The 16274-nt window shown below is 48.8% G+C and overlaps 1 protein-coding gene across 2 annotated transcripts in view; it reads right to left on the bottom strand.

Annotated features, from left to right (window-relative positions):
• The window catches only part of CUL4A (cullin 4A), a gene marked incomplete at its 5' end in the record, with an annotated part of 42456 nt that overhangs the window by 25688 nt on the left and 494 nt on the right, over positions 1-16274 (bottom strand). Inside the window, 6 exons of one of the 2 annotated variants that reach the window (XM_081214920.1) lie at positions 420-509; positions 898-1060; positions 3122-3195; positions 4552-4619; positions 6496-6601; positions 15822-15937. In XM_081214920.1, coding sequence (XP_081071046.1) covers positions 420-509; positions 898-1060; positions 3122-3195; positions 4552-4619; positions 6496-6601; positions 15822-15937 — 617 coding nt within the window. Of the gene's footprint in view, positions 1-419; positions 510-897; positions 1061-3121; positions 3196-4551; positions 4620-6414; positions 6435-6495; positions 6602-15821; positions 15938-16274 lie in introns of those variants that run through there. The other variant, XM_081214919.1, reaches the window with a different exon arrangement.

The raw sequence follows: 16274 nt of genomic DNA, 5'->3' as shown, positions 1-16274 counted from the left end.
CAAGTTTTTGGGTTATTACTACTAAATACATGGTTTTTTCCCGTGGCTTTTTGGGTAATCTTTTCAATGCCTCACAGAGATGAACATTTTTAACATGTCAGGTTTCTCTTTCATATTTAAGAATTAACTTTTAAACTCTTATTTCAGTTTGAGTTCCTTTATGTATTTTAGAAGCTATTACACTAGCTTTTTTACTGTGGGGGGGGCAATAGAAGGGTTTCTAAATTAGGAGAAAAAAATTAAGCCCTTAATAAACTCACAAAGAAGCTCATCACTAGGAATTTAAACTAGATTGTAGCTTTTGGAAGATTTTCAGTGAGATGTTTGCCAGCGTGAAGAGACAAACATTTAGAAATCACACTTAGATGCACATCTATGAAAATGAAATAAGGCAATTCAGAATCATTTCGTTGTCTCACCTCTCTTTCTTGCATTAACCTTTGGCCTTCTGCAGCATATAAACAATTAGTTTCTTCCAAAAATTTCAGTTCAAATGAATCTTTATACACCTAAAAAATGAGCAGGGTTAACGACCAAATACAGCGAAGAAACCTAGCTCTCAGCTTGAAGTGCTGGTGCAGCCCCATGTCGAGGGCGCACGGCTGCCGTGACCTGTGCCCGTGACAAGCTGCCTGGGCCCGCCCAGCCTCCCTGCTCTGCCCAGGGTGCTCCCAGGCCCCGGCCGTCTCCCGGGGCACTGCATCCATGCGGCAAAAGCTGCCCCTTCCCCGGCTCCGGGTGAGTGCCAGCCGAGTCATTCCCCTCCCATACTTTTAGCAATACTCTAACGGTGTCAGCTCCGACACTGACATCTTTGACGCCTCGTCGCCTGGGTGCAGGCGGCTGCGCAGGGGCCCAGGGCTTCCCTCGCGGGCTGTGAGGACGCGTGGGGCCCACCTGGAGGTCGGACAGCATGCCCAGCAGGCCCCGCAGCAGGCTCCGGTCCACGGCCTCCCCGCTCCGCTCCCGCTTGATCAGAAGCAGGATGCCATCGATGGTCTTTGTCTGAACCATTTTATCGCTAATAATATGGTTTCTAAATAGTTCTAATCCCATATCCCTGTACAAACAGAGAAGACAAGACTGTTTTAGTTTCACTTCTTGGAAGTTCTGGGTGAAGCTCCAGCTACACTATGAGTATCACCCCCAAGCTACTGACTTGCTAACTCTCTGGTCCAGGTGTCAAGAACTCCTTTTTTAAAAAAATTTTCACTCTTGACAGTCTGGTGTGCCTTGTATTTCTTTCCTCATCAATGCCGCCTGTTTCCTGCATGGGTCAGCAGGTTCCCGCCGTCCTGCCTGGGAGCCCTGGGACCCTCCGCCTGCCCTGCCCGCATCCTCCAGCTGCTCCTCCTGTGTGGCCCTGGCCACAGGACGACAGAACTGAGGGTGCAAAGCAGAGTCCATCGCACTCCCTCAGCCCGCTCCCTCCCGATTCCGCGTGCTGTGCCCTCTCGCCACCTCTAAGCCCCGTCCTGTAAAGTCGCTTCCTTTTCTAGCTTCCTGGCCGTCTGTTCACTCTGACCCAAGGCAGTACGATTTCTCCTTCTACCACCGGGAAGCCGCTTGTCTTTGTTTCCTGTGACCCACGCGCGGGGCGGCTGGGGCCCTCCCTCCTCTCCGTGACCCCACGTCCCCTCTGCCCCTCTGTCCTAAGGGCTTCAGCACCTCCTGACTGACTCCATCCTTAGAGCAGCTCCGTGAGGGATGGCCGTCCTCCAGATGGAGAAACTGAGGCAGAGAGATCACAGGGAGCTTGCTGTGCCCAGCTCGCCAGGCTCCAGAGTCTAAATGTAGTTCATCATGTAACCCTGCCGTCTAACCTGGAGGCACTGCCCAGCGCGTGAAGCCTACCAGCCCCCGTCCACTGCAGCAGGCAGGGAAGCAAGTGTGCTCGTGCAGGATGGCAGAGATCGCTGTGAGGGTGCGTGAGAAATCCGGGTGTGCAGTGGAGCCCCGGCCTGAGCTCTGCAGAGGCCACGGGAGCGGCCCACTAGCTGAGACAGGAGGAGGTGGGGAGAGGAAGCCTGCTGCGCCCAGGCACGCCGAGGGAGGAGGAAGCCGCGGGCACATCCTGGCGGCTTTGCTGGAGTCTGAGCTGAGAGTGTGGCTTCAGAAGAAGGTCCTGCGGTGGCAGCCGCGTTGCCTCAGTTTCTCCATCTGGAGGATGGTCATCCCTCATGGAGCTGCTCTAAGGATGGAGTCAGTCAGGAGGTGCTGAAGCCCTTAGGACAGAGCCCCGCACAGAGGAGGAGCTCTGCGGCTTCCTGCCATCATCAGCTTTTCCAAACGGATTGTTTCTCTGAGTAATGACGATCTGTCCTGCAGAGGTTCGTGGGTGTCTAGTAGGAGGCGTGCAGGAGTCGGGGCTGAGAGGACAGAGGGGCAGAGGGGACGTGGGGTCACGGAGAGGAGGGAGGGCCCCAGCCGCCCCACGCGTGGGTTACAGGAAACAAAGACAAGCGGCTTCCCGGTGGTAGAAGGAGAAATCGTACTGCCTTGGGTCAGAGTGAACGGACGGCCAGGAAGCTAGAAAAGGAAGCGACTTTACAGGACGGGGCTTAGAGGTGGCGAGAGGGCACAGCGTGCTGAATCGGGAGGGAACGTCCACGTGGGCACAACCAAGGAGGACCGAGGGCGAGACCACAGACAGGCCCCGTCACCAAGGCTGAGCTGCTCGGGGACGACGCTGGAAGTCGGGGACCAGGGACCCAGGGCAACGTGGGCACAGGGTTCCCGACTCACACTGCCCCAAGCAGATGGAAGCCAACGCCCTGTGCCCGGCCCATCAGCAGAGTACCGGGAGGCGCCATCAGAGAGTGACCGGCTCCCCAGCCTTTCCCAGAGCAGAGGTGGAAGAGGTGACAGAAACGGGCTTCACAAGGCACTTCCATGCCCACAGGAGAACGTGCTGGACTGGCGGCTGCCAGCTCGGCGGCTGCCCCGCATGGTGACAGACACTTCCGGGCCGAGAGCCACCGAGGGGCAGGCCTGTGTGCCAGCGACCCTCGCCCACACAGAGGACCACAGACAGATGGTCGGGCACGTGTCATCAAATCAACCATCGGAGACACAGGTCAGCCACAGCCTCAGCCACAGACCAGGACCGGGGGACACTCACCAGATGGAAGGAAGCATGGAATTCTGAAGCACGTAAGTACGATCCAGAAACAGGAAGATACTTCTGATCATGATCTGGAGGGCAAGAGGAGGACTTGACTTATTTACATACCTTACCAACAAAACATTCAACCCGGGCCTCCCTGGTGGCGCAGTGGTTGAGAGTCCGCCTGCCGATGCAGGGGATACGGGTTCGTGCCCCGGTCCGGGAGGATCCCATATGCCGCGGAGCGGCTGGGCCCGTGAGCCATGGCCGCTGAGCCTGCGCGTCCGGAGCCTGTGCTCCGCAAGGGGAGAGGCCACAACAGTGAGAGGCCCGCGTACCAAAAAAAAAAAAAAAAAACATTCAACCCTAGCTGCCTCAAAACTAACATGATTGTTTCTCAATGAAAAGATGTTTTTATCTTCAAGACCCTCACGGTTGATTTTCCCCTGAATTTACATGTGCCCCTTGGTGTTTGCTTTTCATCTCTTTTATCCAGAAAGTCTGACTGTAGGGATTGTACAGCATTTGGCCTCAAAGATGCCTTTGAACTTCAGTCATTTCCTGACTGACGTGGTGAATCTCCTTAGACTGGGAGATGCTCTAAGCTGAATTTTTCCAGCGTTCCGGCTCGTTACGTTGGCATGAGGTTCTCAGCCCTGCGTGTGCACTTGACTTCACTTTGCAGGCTCACGTGGTAGGAGCGCCGCAGACTGTGTCGTGGAGCTTTGCTTACACACATAGAGAGAACCTCCCCAACACGTTCACCTGTCTCTACTGCCCCCGGTGCCTGGCCCAAGAGAGACTCAGTCGTCGCCTACTCACCTCAGTCAGGAAACCAAAGAATTCAACCTAGTTAGGAAAGCTATTGATACATCCTATCTCTTCTCTCACTTACATAATTTTCAGCCAGGTCATCCTGAAAACTCACATACATAAAATCAAATTAGGAGCGATATATCTACTAAGTCTAAGCCTGGCTGTCTAGTTACAGTAAAACTCCTGGGATTCAGGCTTGATTCTCAGGCATAAACTGAGATCAAGGAAGACTTCAGAGACCCACGGGGAGTCGCAGGCCCCATGAGTCACCTGTGCGGCCGGCCTGAAGGCCAAGCTCGCAGCCAGCCCCACCCCAGAAGAGAAGGCCGTCCCCACTCTTCTCCAGCCACGGTCCAGCTCGGTCGGAGCTGGATGGCAGCATCTGACCTGAACAGAACTCCCCATCTCAGCTCCCAACCGGGCCCTGCCTTCCTTGGGGGTTGAGGGAAGATGGACGGGGTCATGCTTTGGTTAAAAAGAAAAACAAACAACACAGCTGGATGCAAAGGGGGCACAGACTCCCAGCTACCCAGATCTGCCTTCTGTCCAGCTGAGCCAGAGGCTGGAGGAAAAGACCCAAGAGGGCGTGTGCACTGAGACCCACTCGGGGAGCATGTCAGCAGGCTTACCATTTGTCTGCAGTGATCCTGCCAGCATGTGTTAATCTTCTTTAAAAATAAAACACTATCTAGCGAGTCTGTGCAGAGCTGCTAAGGAAAACTGCAGAAACACCGGCCAGTTTACTTGTTGCAATTTTTACCCCTTACTTTCCGCTCTCCTCGCCTCCGAGTCACGCAGGTTGCTTAGTGATCAGAATACTGAAAGGGCAGAAGCTCAGAAGCCACACACGTGGTTTCCAGCCTCCGTGTCTCCCTGCCTACCTGTGATGAACCTGCCTGCACTCACCTGCCTCCATCTCTTCCTGCCCCTCCCCGTTTCCCTTTCACCCCACTGCCCGCTGAGGCTTCGTGGGCTGGGGGGTGGACCAAAGGCCCCGCCCCAAAGGGCAGCTCTGGAGATGCTGTCCCAGAGGCGAGGGAGCCAGTCACTATGGACAGCTCTGGGGGACGGGCAGGCAGAGAACGGCTGAGGGCCACTGTCACTTCTGGTCTCACAGAGATGTACGTCATGTCTCATCCGCGCGCCACGTGCACGGCCTGACTTTCGGGACGCTGTTTACAGCAAGACACCCGGTGCAGGCTCCCAGGGAAAACCTCGCCAAGCACCTGGGCACTGCGTGCACAGGTTAATCGAAGCCCCACGGTCACGACGTCTACACCGCCTACGGCCCACACAGCACCCTCACACCCAGCCGCACGGCGCACAGTTACTCCCTTTGTACGGGTGTGCAGGCAGCTGGCGGAGGAAAGGACCCGGCCTCCCGGGCCTCAGCCCTGCTCCAGCCTGTCTCAGCTCCACGGCACCGGACACGGGCGCACCCCTCAGTGCAGCCAGCCCCTCGGCCGAGATGCTGCAGGCGCGCGGCTCGGCACGGCTGCGAGGTTCCATGCAACATTCCGAGCACAGAGAGAGGAGGCAACACACAGCAGCCCGTTTCTGGCATGTGAAATCGGAAGGCGCTGAGGTCACCAGCGGCAGGAGGCCTGGCGGGGGTGGGGGCCGCTGGAAGGGGCAGGGGCTGGGGGCGCACTGACCACAGCCACAGGGGTCCCAGCCAAGCGCCTCACTCATTTTCTCGAGGGTCCGCTCCTAACTTAGAAACAGAGCGAGTCACAGCAAAGACCGAATAGTTGAACGGTTAACAAGTAATTCTGGAAGAACCGTTACAACTGCTCACAACTACAATGGCCCACGGTATCAGACCTTCCGCGAACAGTCTGAAAAAGCCTGCGTCCTAAGCACACGTAGGCAGGTGCCACCTTGGCAGCGGCCTGGCATCTCCGGTGCCCAGTGCTAAGCCGAGGCGCTCACCACATGGCGGCACCCTGACCGGTCTCCGTGGCCAGCGGGGGCCCGAAGGCAAGGCTGCACAGGGTCAAGCCCACGCCAGCCAACCTGAGGCACTGGGAGGCCTGGGGGCTGCGGCCAGGTGCGGCCCCACCCAGGGCAAGGCTTCGTCGGGACCAAAGGTCCAGCGTGATCTGGGCTGGTGAGGCCCGGAGCCGAGCTCCACGGAGCCCACCGCGAGCCGACCTGCAGAGCGCGAGCCAACAGGCCGGGGCTGGTTCACGCGGCCGGCCAACTTCGTGGGAATTGGTTATAATCACAGAAAACTAACACAGATTTTTAAAAAACAAGAATAAAGAACAGCAGCGCTCAAACCTTAAGATGTCTTTCAGAACTCCTCCTAAATACTTCAAAACAGACTAGATAAATGGACACTGACTTTAATCAGGTCAGCCAAGCAATTTAAACAGTAAAAACTCCACCTAAAAAAATCCATTACGTTGGGTTATATGATACAAGTGTAAGGTTTTGTTTCTATAAATAAAAGAGAACTTTAAAAGCTTTTGCTTTAATATTAAGGATACTCATTAGTTCTTTATCCTATTACTGTTCAGTTTTAAAAGATTTAGGTAATAAATAGGAACTTCCCAAGCCAAAAAAAGGATATTCTCTAAACTGAAGGATTTGTGCTTGGACGTGGCCTTCACAGACCTGGCGCAGCTGCTGGTACAGCACTGGGGAAACTTTGTGAGAACAAAGGTTTTCAACAGCCTGAAAACAAAAGGGAAAATGAGTTATTCACTGTAAACGACCAATTTGTTCTTTAAAAGCAACCTATCTGTACAAACAGCTCTAATCGTAACACAAAGCCACGCCCACCACTTATGTAATCCACAAATACGTTATCATGGTCAAGGGCAATTATCGCTGGAACGCTGGAATCCAGTAAAAGTTTGGCAAAAATGGTCCCTAACAACAGTGAACCTGGAGCGCAGATGGGACGGCGCCGCGCTGACAGCCCCAGGACACCCGGGCCCCAGGTGGGCCTGCCCCAGTCTGGGCTTCTCACGATACTCGGAAGCTTCCCTCTTCAACAGCCTCTCAAGCTGGCTGCACACTGTCCCCCGAGGACTCAAAAGCAGCTTGAGCCCCCCGGCCTGTGTCTGGATGACTCCTTAGTCTGAGGTGGAGCCACAGGAAGGTGTGTGAGTTGACCCTGACGATCGCCAACGTGAAACCAGAGCCGGAAATCCCTGCTCCAGACCCTGGTGACCACCCTCCAATTGGGGGAGAACGACAGGAATTCCCGTTCCTTTCACGCTCATGAGTTTGATGATTCTGTCCCAAATAAGCTGAAGGAACACGGGCCAAGTCTGCCTCAAATTAATGAAGAAACAAGGTTTTGAGGCAGAAATATTTTTCATTAGCTGTTTTGATCCACATCAAAGGAATAATGCTTGTATATTCGTACAAGTTCTAATAAAATTTTCTTTCAAATCTCATGTACAAAATCAGCATCTGATTCAATCCAAATACGAAATATTATAAACAGAAATGTAGTTTTTCTACTGCCTATTTTTGAACGATTTTAAAATATACGGGGGATATACAGAACGGAGACACTTCGGAATCTTAACTCAAATACTATATTCCTGAGGGGTAAAAAGGGCAACTTAAATTTTTACAGATATTAAGAAAATAATTATGTAAAGAAATATATAATACATAAAACACATGCATATTTATAAAGGTTAAAGAGAATATGGACTAATGACAATAATTAAAACAATAAAAATACCTTTCCCTTACATTCTGCCTTACTTAGAACAAGGGATTCCCATCCACATTTTGTTTTTACATCCTTCAATTCCTTTCCCAAAAGCTTCATGTTTTTATAAATCAGTCCAAGATCCACTCTCTTTCTCTCTTAAAAAAAAAAACCAAGATAACCTCCTAACAAAGGCCTTTGCACCAGCAGTTAATCATTACAAACAATTATTACCAAGTAAATTTTTAATTAATATATGAAGAAAACATTTTTCTTTGGCAAAAATCAAGATAAGCTTAGTGGTACGTGTCCTTCATAAAAGGACATCTTAGAACCATTTTCTGAATGCTCCGATTCCTGAACCAGGTGTCAATGTCCTCAAAACAATCTTTTCCCAGTTGTGACTTTTTTGGTTGAATGCTAGAGCCAACTCTCCCTCGTATATATGTGTCCCGTTGAGCACATGCTTACTGTTTACGTGAAGCCCACTGAGATTTCTTTTTTGAGAATCTGGAGGCCCCTTAAAACCACCAGCCAAGCCCTGGGGCGCCCAGGCATGCTGGGGGCACCGTCACCTCTTGGGTCTTTGCTGAGTCACTGCTGGCATCTTCGTGTTACAGGCACCTTGTCACCGGCTCGCTCCCCGCGGGAGGGGCAGGGACGCCCTGGGCTCTTCTGGCTCTTCGGGGCTGCAGGAGCCGCCCAACACAGGAGGCCCTCCCCAGAACACGTTCAGGACATGCAGTCACACTTGGACGCTTAGAAATGCCTCCTCGTGGTGTACGAAGCACCTCACGTGACCACTACCGGTACTGGTACGGAGCACACCTCTGGATCCAGGCATTGGAGGTGGGGAGCGGCAGGGCCTGGGCCCTCCTAGCACTGGGACGCAGAGGTTTTCCTCACACCAGCGTAGCCAAGGGAAACGCCTGCCCATCCCAGCCTCCCGGCCCTGCCACCGCGCCCCGCTCTTAACACGCTTATCTGTCTCAGGACAGATGAGTGTCCCAGCAAAACACCCACGCCTGTGAGGGCGCTCCCCTCAGTGGGGATCCCCCGCCAGGGCCTTAAGGGAGCAAAACAGCCAGGCGGCACCTACAACTACGCACTTCGGGGGCCAGTAGCTAAGGCGAAAGCTGATGTCAGAGCGGAGTGGGACGTTTCAGAGTGAGAAATCGTAAGGGAAAGAGCGGGCAAGTAATCTGTCATTTAGGTAAATGAAGGGGAAAAATGAAAAACAAACACCCACCCCCACCCCCAGGGAAACCACGCCCCTGTGGACTATCCTGAGGACCGATGAGAGGCTTCTTGCAGCAGCCAAGCCCCAGGCTGCCCTACTCGGTGGCAGGCCTGCCTAAACACGACAAGCACACGACACAGAAGCCGCCACCAGGACTCTGCGGTTCCCACCCACAAGAAACAAGTAAAGGGCAACGTAAAAAGGAGACAAGGACTTGGGCCCAAGCGTGGGATGAAAAATGGGGGGGGGCGGCGTCCCAGGAAGACATCCACCCTCCCAGCCCCGTTGTGAATGCCGGAGGTGATGCCCTTGTACAAATGACTGATTTCGCTGAGTGACCGAAGCCGCTGAATTAACAAAATCCTTCCTATTAGGCCTAAGCTATTTGAACCTGAATATTCTCTGTTTTTGAATAACTTATGTATTGAATTCACTCTTGATTAATTTACATTCTCAAATTGGTCCATCAAATAACGTGTCCACTTGTTTCCCATTTTCTGGGCTTCCTCACCCGCTTGCATCACTTTCACCCACCCTATTAATCCATCAGGACCTGACTCCACTCCATTCTCCTTCACCAAGCTCTCACCAGACACAGGGTTTCCTGGAGACATTTACCCCGTGACTCAAGGTCAGCAGCACAGCTTTTCTCAAGCGCAAGTTCTCTGTGACAGGTTTGATTCTGTGCATCAAAACTAGTCTGAAATCCATAGAGATCAGACTTGTGGTTGCTGAGGGGGAGGGGGGAGGGGGGAGGGAGAGGGATGCACTGGGAGTTTGGGGTTGGTAGATGCAAACTACCACATTTACAATGGATAAACAAGGTCCTACTGTATAACACAGGGAACGATATCCCATCTCTTGGGACAAATGGTAATGGAAAAGCATATTTAAAAAAGAATGTCTCTATGTGTATAACTGAGTCACTGCTGTACAGCAGAGATTGCCACAGCATTGTAAATCAACTGTTCTTCAATAATAAAAAAAGCCCCAAACAAAACAAACAAAAAACTAGTCTGAAATCAACACATAGCCTTCCCCGAACCCATTCTTGAAAATGTAGCCTTCAGTTTTCTGTTGTCTCAGTGAAATGACAAGTAGGACTAAAACAGACAGACCTAAGACACACAAGATACACTTTCTCAGCAAGCTGAGATTTCAGATCGCAATTCAGAAAAGATGGATGCACTCAAAATCTCCCCCTCCTCACATTACAATAAGAGAATGACTCTCAGCAGGATGTGTATCTACTAAGACTTTTTCATGTAATCTGAATATCCCTTTCTACCAAACAAAAACAGAATAACTAAGAAACTGCAGGCAGGCTGTGCAGACAGGCTGGAGCTGACCTTTCCCTCCACCGAGGCCTCCTCAGACCTGGCATGGGGAGATGCCAGAACCCACTTTTGGGAAACTGATGAACATCAAAACAAGAGGTTCTCCCTCAAATAATCCTGAAAACCTCCTCAAAAACAAACAAACAAAAAACCTTTCCAGCTTTGGTGAGAACTGTTACTTGCACATAAAATTCTTTGGCAAATTATATACCACACCACCTCAGCAGAAACTCAGGCTTTATTCTGAAACACCAGGTCCAGTGCACTGTCCACTCTACTGGAGACCAGGATAGTTTCACCGTGACATCACTTACTATCTCCACCGCATTCGCTCCACAAGATGTGAGCGGCTCACTCTGCAGAGATGTACCTAGACTTGCTGGAACTTCTGAGCGGCCAGGCACCGGCCCGCGCACCTGCATCCTAAAGCCCATCCACTGCCCCCCACACGGGCCCTCCTGAGATGTCCCCTGGAATGAGTGGTGCCACTTTGGGGGTAAGCAGCCCTAGCCCTCAGGGTCTCACATACACCCACACGGACACCCACGATACCCAGGGCATCTGGAAACACTGTTTACAATAATATCTATGGTGACTATTATGAAACACATCCTGGGTAAAAAGTCCAGCAAAGTCATTCTACTAAGGAAAATGATGGGCAATTGATACCAGACAGTCAAATCTCCAGGGAAAGAGCAATAATGAACCCTATCTGGAAGACATAATATTTCATTAAGTCAAAAGCCTCTGAGTCTGGGCATTCCTGGTCCAGACGAAGTAAATGAAGCAGACTCAGCCTTCGCTGAAATAATACACGAAGCAGCAGTTTCCGAAGCGCTGCACATTGGGCTCTGAGAGGCCGTGGCCTTGGCAGACAGGAGACAGACAAGCACTAACCACTCTGGCTTCTGGCATCCAGCGTCCAGGCCACAGAGCAGTCGTCCCGGGCTGAGGCCTACGGCTGCAGGGCGAAGGCCTCGAGGGGAGGTGACCTCAGGGTCCAATTCGAGTGCTCAGCAGAGCGCTGTCCAGCACGTACATGGGAGGAGACCGCCGCAGTGAGGGAAGGAACCCCGAAAGTCTAGAGACCTTGGGCTCTGGTGCTCACACACCTCCCACCAGCCAGGCGGGAACACGGCAGGACGCGGGGTAGAGGATTCAGGAAGGTTCGTCCCAGCAGCAGGGCAGTTAGCCCTGGACGGAACATGGCTCTAGTCCTGCCTGGCGACGCTTAAAGGCAACAGACTAAAAGGTCAAACTGATTCCAAATAATTTAACCGAGTCTGGAACAAAGCTCAAGAATATTCAGAGAAATACAACAGCAGGGCTTCCCTGGTGGCGCAGTGGTTGAGACTCCGCCTGCCAATGCAGGGGACACGGGTTCGTGCCCCGGTCCGGGAGGATCCCACATGCCGCGGAGCGGCTGGGCCCGTGAGCCATGGCCACTGAGCCTGCGCGTCCGGAGCCTGTGCTCCGCAACGGGAGAGGCCACAGCAGTGAGAGGCCCGCGTACCGCAAACCGCCCCCCCGAAAAAAACAAAAGCATCTACCACACAAGTCAAAATTCACAATGTCTGGCATCCAATCAAAGCTATCAAACATGCAAAGAAGTAGGAAAACAACCTTTACTGGGGAGAAAAATCAGTCACGACAACCTGGAATTGACAGAATCAGCAGACAAGGACACAAAAGAGCTATAACTGTGCTCCACACGTTAAAGAAAGTTAAGCAAAGAGAAGATACAAAAAGAGATTCAAATTGAACACCTAGAGAGGAAAACAATGCAGAGGTGAAAATTATACCAGATGGTATTAATGGCAGATTAGACATCGCAGAAGATGAGTGAACTTAAAGAAATGGATAAACTGAATAGTTCTGTATCCACTAATGACATTTGTAGTTGAAAAGCTTTCCATAAAGAAAGCCAAGATGGCTTCACCGGGGAATTCTCTCAAATATTTAAGGAAAAAATAATACCAATTCTGGACTTCCCTGGTGGTGCAGTGGTTAAGAATCCACCTGCCAATGCAGGGAACACGGGTTCGAGCCCTGGTCCGGGAAGATCTCACGTGCTGCAGAGCAACTAAGCCCATGCACCGCAACTGCTGAGCCTGCACTCTGAAGCCCATGAGCCACAGCTACTGAGCCCGTGCGCCACAACTACTGAGCCTGTGCTCTAGAGCCCGCAAGCCACAACTACTGAGCCCAAGTGCCACAACTACTGAAGCCCATGCGCCTAGCGCCTGTGCTCCACAAGAGAAGCCCGTGCACCGCAACGATGACCCAACACAGCCAAAAATAAATAAATAAATTTATTTAAAAAAAAACAAAAAAGAAATAATACCAATTCTACACAAAGTCTTCTAGACAGTGAAAAGAACATTTCCAACTCATTTTATGAGGCCAGCATTACTCTGATACTAAAACCAGACACACATTACACGAGAATAATACAATATCCTTTGTGATCACAGATGCAAAAATTAACAAAATGTCAGCAAACTGAGTCTAACAGTACATTAAAAAGATAATACATCATGACCAAGTAGTATTTATACCAGAATGAAAGACTGGTTTAACATTTGAAAAATCAATCCGTGTAGTTAACAAACTAAAAAACAAAAATCACATGACCATCTCAACAGTCACAGAAGAATTTGTCAAAATCCAACATGTATTTCTGATAAAAACTCTCAACAACCTAGGAACAGAAAGGAACTTCCTCAACCTGATAATGGGTATTTTTGAAAAACCCACAGCTAGCATCATATGGTGTTCAATGATGAAAGACTGAAAGCTTTCTCCCCTAAGACCAGGAACAAAACAAGGATGTCTGCTTTTTCCGTTTCTATTAACCATCGTACTAACCACCAGAGGTTCTATATAGTGCAATGAGGCAAGAAAAGAAATAAAAGGCATGCAGATTAGAAAGGGAGAAGTAAAGTTATCTCTGTGTATAGGCGACATGATTGTCTACACAGAATATCCAATGGGATCTACAAAAAAGCTACTAGAGATAAGTGCGGTTAGCAAAACAGCAATATACAAGATCAATATATAAACATGAGTTGTATTTGTATGTACTATCAACAACCAGAAATTAAAATTTATACTACCTTTTACAATACCATAAAAATATGAAATGCTTTAGGGATAAATTTCACAAAAGATGTACAAGACCCGCACAGCAGAACTAGAAAACATTGCTGAGACCTAACTAAGCGAGAGCTGTCCCTTGTGGTCACCTGGGGGGTTCAGTGTTGTCAAGATAGCAGCTCCCCACGCTCCCCAAACCAAAATCCTAGGAGGCTTTTTTGCAGAAATTGGCAAACAGATTCTAAAATTCATATGGAAATATAATGGACCTAGAATACCCAAAACAAGTGTACCCAAAAAAGGATAAACCTGCAGGGCCAGCGCTCCAGACTTTGAGACTTAGGACACCCACACTCACACGGACGAGGACTTCTGACAAAGGAGCAAAGGCAGTTTGCTGGAGAAGACAGACGCCTCAATACATGGCATTGGACCAACTGGACCTCCACAGGGAAGACAGTGAACTTGGATTTATACCTCACAGCAAATACAAAAATTCACCTCAAAACAGACAACAGATCTAAATGTAAAACCTAAAACGCTAAAAGAAGGAAAAACAAGGGAAAATCTTTACCACCTTTGATTAGGCAAAGACTTCTCAGAGAGACACTAAAAGCACAATCCATAATAGACCAAACTGATACAAAGACTTCATCAAAATTTAAAACGTCTGCTCTCTGAAAGCCATAGTTAAGAGAATCAAAAGACAAACTGGGAGAACATATTTGCAAGGCAAATACCTGTATAGGATGCATGCTCAGAACACATAATAAACTCAAACACTCGATAATAAGAAAATAAACACCACCATAAAAAATGAGAAGATTTGAACACACACTTCATTAAAGAAGGTGTATGGAATGCCAACGGGCACAAGAAAAGATACTTAATATCGTTAGGGAAATGCAAATTAAAACCGTAGTGAAATTCTACTACTCACCCACTAGAATAGCAAAAATTAAAAAGACTGACGATACCCAATGTCAGCAAGCACACGCAGCAGCTGGAACGCTCACGTGCCACTGGCAGAGAGGCAAAATGGTGAAGCCATTTGAAAGTTAGGAAATGTCTTGTAAAGCTAAATACACATTTTCCATTTTACTCTGAGAACCTACTTCTAGACGTTCATCCGAGAGAAATGAGAATTTTTGTCCACAAGAAGACTTACCCATGAACGTCTGCAGCAGTTTTATTCATAACAAGCCCAAACTAGACACCCAGACATCCATTACCTCAGGATAACTAATTGGTGGTCCCCAGAGTACTCAGCAACAAAGAAACGAATTACTGTCATGACGCACGCATGCGCCCAACTCACAAGCCCTACCCTAAGCGAAAGGAGCTAGGCACAATTGCACGGTTCCACTGACATGAGATTCTAGAGATGGCAAAACATACCGACACAAGGCACATCAGTGACTGCCAAGGACTGGGGGTTAGGGCACAGGACAGGACCCACTGCAAAGGGGCCTCAGGGAACTTTTCGGGGTGACAAAAACATTTTGTATCTTCACTGTGTGGTGGTTATACAATTGGGTACATTTGTTAAAGCTTGTTGAAGTACGTATTCTACACCGTAATTAAGTCGATTAAACAATACAATAACCTCACACAAACTTAAGACCAAGAAGGGACAGGTATCCATCGAACTGTCCATGGTAGTCTTCTTTGGGTGGTAAGAACATAGGTGATTTTTATTTTCTTCTTTGTACTTTCTGTAGTTTCCATAATTTTAATAATGTAATCACTTATGTAAGCAGAAAAAAAATTTTAAGTCTCTTAGTAGAAATTGTGCTATAATATTACCTAAAACGTAGATAATACTAGACTAGTTAGCTAATGTCATTCTTTAAAAACAAGATATCAGGAAAACCAGTCTGTGTGTAACTGAAATATACCAGCAGTGAAACGTACTTTTGATCATTTCTTCTGGTGTTAGAAAAGGAACATCGTTATCTCAAATTAAATGTAACAAAACCAGTCTGCACATTTTAACTGCAACAGTTAATTACAAAACACAATGAAAAGGGGAAAATCCACATTAACAAGTCAAACTGTAATAAGAGTTTCATATATAACATAATGGAATTATGACAATAGTTTGCTGCATATTTGGAAAATATTAAGTCATGTGACTCTTAGAAACGCATTTCTCTCCTGTAATGGGTTAACTTTAAATACCCTTCTAGACAGCTGAGGCCTGAAAATGAAATAAAAATCCCACAACCACCAAAAACGGAAAACACTCCTCGACTCGGGACACGCTGCCACCGAACTCCTACTGCTCTTGTTGCAGGCAAAGAGTCGATTTCTATGATCTCCTTCATTACTGACCCTGAAACAACACCGAGGAGCACAAGATCCACGTCTGGGTCACATTTCACTGGAGTTGGATAATTGTGCTATTTAGACACTATAAGAAACAATCAGGTAAGTGAAAAACCGGACCCTGGCCCGCTCAGGTCTTAAAGTTCTCCCTAAGAAAACTGCGCCTTTACATCTCAGTGAGAATTCTAACAAGCTCTGCTTTCTGCACATGTGGAGCCTTACCTGGTAGAGCTCTTCCAGGTTATATCTGATGGAGGTACTACTCTGTATGGCTTTCACTGCTTCATGAAGTTTCTGCCAGGTGTCCTGAGTGTAGTTATCAGGCAATTTAGGTCTGTCTGTAAATGCAGATGGAGTCAGTGGGTAATGGCATCCATGCTAAGAATCACACATCTTTAAAAAACTATTCCACAAAAAAAGTACTGAAAAGACACATAGGTAAGGAACGCAAAAATTAGGTTTTCCCAATACAAGTACCATATTTATAAATTTCTTGGGTTACAGACTATGCAACCATCCCATCTTCGTTTGGCTAAACAAATACGTCTAGTACTGATACTTAGGATGAGCACACGTAGGAATCATACAAATCTTACTGTATTCCTTTACTTAACAAGTGGGTTTCACAAACGTATAAACGTGGGATAGTTAAGCTCTCTACAACATTTAAAGTTG

This window comes from Mesoplodon bidens (genome assembly GCF_964165515.1).
Source record: "Mesoplodon bidens genome assembly, chromosome: 17".
In the NCBI taxonomy this organism is placed as follows: Eukaryota; Metazoa; Chordata; class Mammalia; order Artiodactyla; family Ziphiidae; genus Mesoplodon; species Mesoplodon bidens.
Note: the sequence above shows the minus strand (reverse complement) of the source record. Positions and strands in the feature narration are given on the sequence as shown.